The 2,023-nt window shown below is 54.0% G+C and overlaps 1 protein-coding gene across 1 annotated transcript; it reads right to left on the reverse strand.

Moving 5' to 3' along the window:
- Positions 1–1,283: 1,283 nt before the first annotated feature.
- On the reverse strand, positions 1,284–1,799 carry PUNSTDRAFT_138200 (uncharacterized protein; the record flags this gene model as incomplete). Its single annotated transcript, XM_007387877.1, has 3 exons — positions 1,284–1,378; positions 1,439–1,534; positions 1,589–1,799. 3 exons carry the CDS (start codon positions 1,797–1,799, stop codon positions 1,284–1,286), a joined length of 402 nt encoding a protein of 133 aa, XP_007387939.1.
- Positions 1,800–2,023: the final 224 nt, after the last annotated feature.

Raw genomic sequence — 2,023 nt, forward strand, 5'->3', positions numbered from 1 at the left:
ATAACAAGCTCTCCGGGTCGACCTTCACACAATGGCGGCTGGCGATCCGGATTCTCCTACGAAGATGGGCATCAATGGATAGTGGTTTCGGACCCAAGCAATCTTAACGAAGCAGCCCTCGATGTTCGCCTCTCGCATGATGTCTTGAATGTATTGATTACCTACATGCAGCTGAACACCCGCCTTGAGCTGCCGCAGCTGTTGTACAGTGAAGAAACAACACTGGCCAGAAAGAAGGTTGCTGTCTTCGCTCCGTGGATGAAGGTATGATTTCTGGTATATGAAGCACATGACGGGTCGCTTTTCGGGAGTCGAGGCCGCAAGCAGAAAACACGGGCAAGATACCCATGCAACTCAGGCACGCTGTGAAGTAACTGTTCAGCATGAATAGATTCAAATACCACTCGTGAACCCATTTGGAAAGTTCGTCGAAGAACAACGCACCTTGTCCGCCTGACTCTTCCGAGCGATTGATCCTCGGCGTCGCAGCACATAGAACGGTGAGCATCAGAGGATGCGGCAGGCACCGCCGCGCAGAGATTGCTGTGAGACCTGACTGAGAACTAATCATTCTATGCGGTATTCCTCCGAGTCTTCGCTGGCCTGACTTAGAGTGAGTTCTTGACATGCATGCAGGTGTGGACATGCGGCATGTGGCTCTCGTCGACAACCCTGAGAGGCGCCAGGGACATCAAGGCGTTGCCTCAGAGGGGGTATCACGGAAGTATAGTAGTGGATAGGTCTTGTGCCCCCTGCCTCGGCCTCGGCTCGCTAGGACCGCCGAGACAGTAGGTGTGGCACCCGCACAATATCGTGCGGCGCGGCGAACGGTGTTCCGCTAGCTGGAGAGTTCCGGACAAGACTATACCATGCCATTCGGTCTTGATGAAGCACCTCTCGAGTGGGAACCAAGCGAAGATGTGCAACCGACGGACCAGAGCGGCAAGCATGCAAACCCTGACCACGTGGCTGCGAAACGGCATGATCATCCTCGGCATGTTCCGCACAGTCACCCCGACGACTCGGGCTTCCGATCCTGACACTACGCATGAAGGAGAAAAATACTCTGTTGTAACCCGAACAGACAAGGAAATTTCATCCGCCGCTCTACAAGGAAGAGTTTATCGCGCTGAGAAAACGTCCCAGAGTATCTCATATATGTCAAGGTTTACAATCGTTACATGCCGTCATCAGACTCTTGTCACTATACGACCAAATACAGCCCATGGTACCCGAATCCCGAGAAAGCATTCCTACAAATCCCGATCATGCAGACCTTCTACTTAGAGGCCGCCGACGACAGGGAGAGAGCCGACGAGAGGAAGGCAATCGATGCCCAGAACGCCTGTGATTCCGCTGAGCCCGCCGAGAAGTCCAGCTGCGATGTCATACGCGCGATTAGTGAGGGGTAAGGTTGCACTACCTGAAAGGTGCGTACCATCTGCAGTGCTGCTGCAGCACAGCAGGTCCCCGGTCGCGCAGGTGAGGATGTCAACCGGGTCGGTGCAGCCCAGGCCGATGGGAACAACGGAGCCTAAAACAACAAATTTACTCATTAGTCGTTCATCATAAACTCGAATATACGAACTAAGGCCCGGGAGGATGTCGAGCAACCCGAGGATGGTGCTGATAATACCGTCGTCCGAGGACGCGGTGCTGGTGCAGCACTGGGCCGTCGTGCTGCTGGAGCAGCTACCCAAGCCCAGCTGACGCTCAGAGAGGTCAGTGGGAGAGGCGGCAGCAAGGAGGGCGAGCGACGAGGTCGCAACCAAGAACGCGGAGGAGAGCTTGAAGAACATCTTTACTGAGTAGATAGCAGCGAAGGCGATTGCAGAAGGCTTTGGAGCTCGAGTGCTTGTCGCGATTGCTGACGTCTTGGAGGGACACAGGATCCAGTATATATACCAGAGAGACCAGAGAAATGAGTGACATTTTCTCTCGTTTATCGTCCTCGGATCGTGAGCAACAATGGTTTGCGGCGTGATACCAGAAGATAGTGACCTTCCTGCCGTGAAAACATAAC

This window comes from Punctularia strigosozonata (assembly GCF_000264995.1).
Source record: "Punctularia strigosozonata HHB-11173 SS5 unplaced genomic scaffold PUNSTscaffold_15, whole genome shotgun sequence".
In the NCBI taxonomy this organism is placed as follows: Eukaryota; Fungi; Basidiomycota; class Agaricomycetes; order Corticiales; family Punctulariaceae; genus Punctularia; species Punctularia strigosozonata.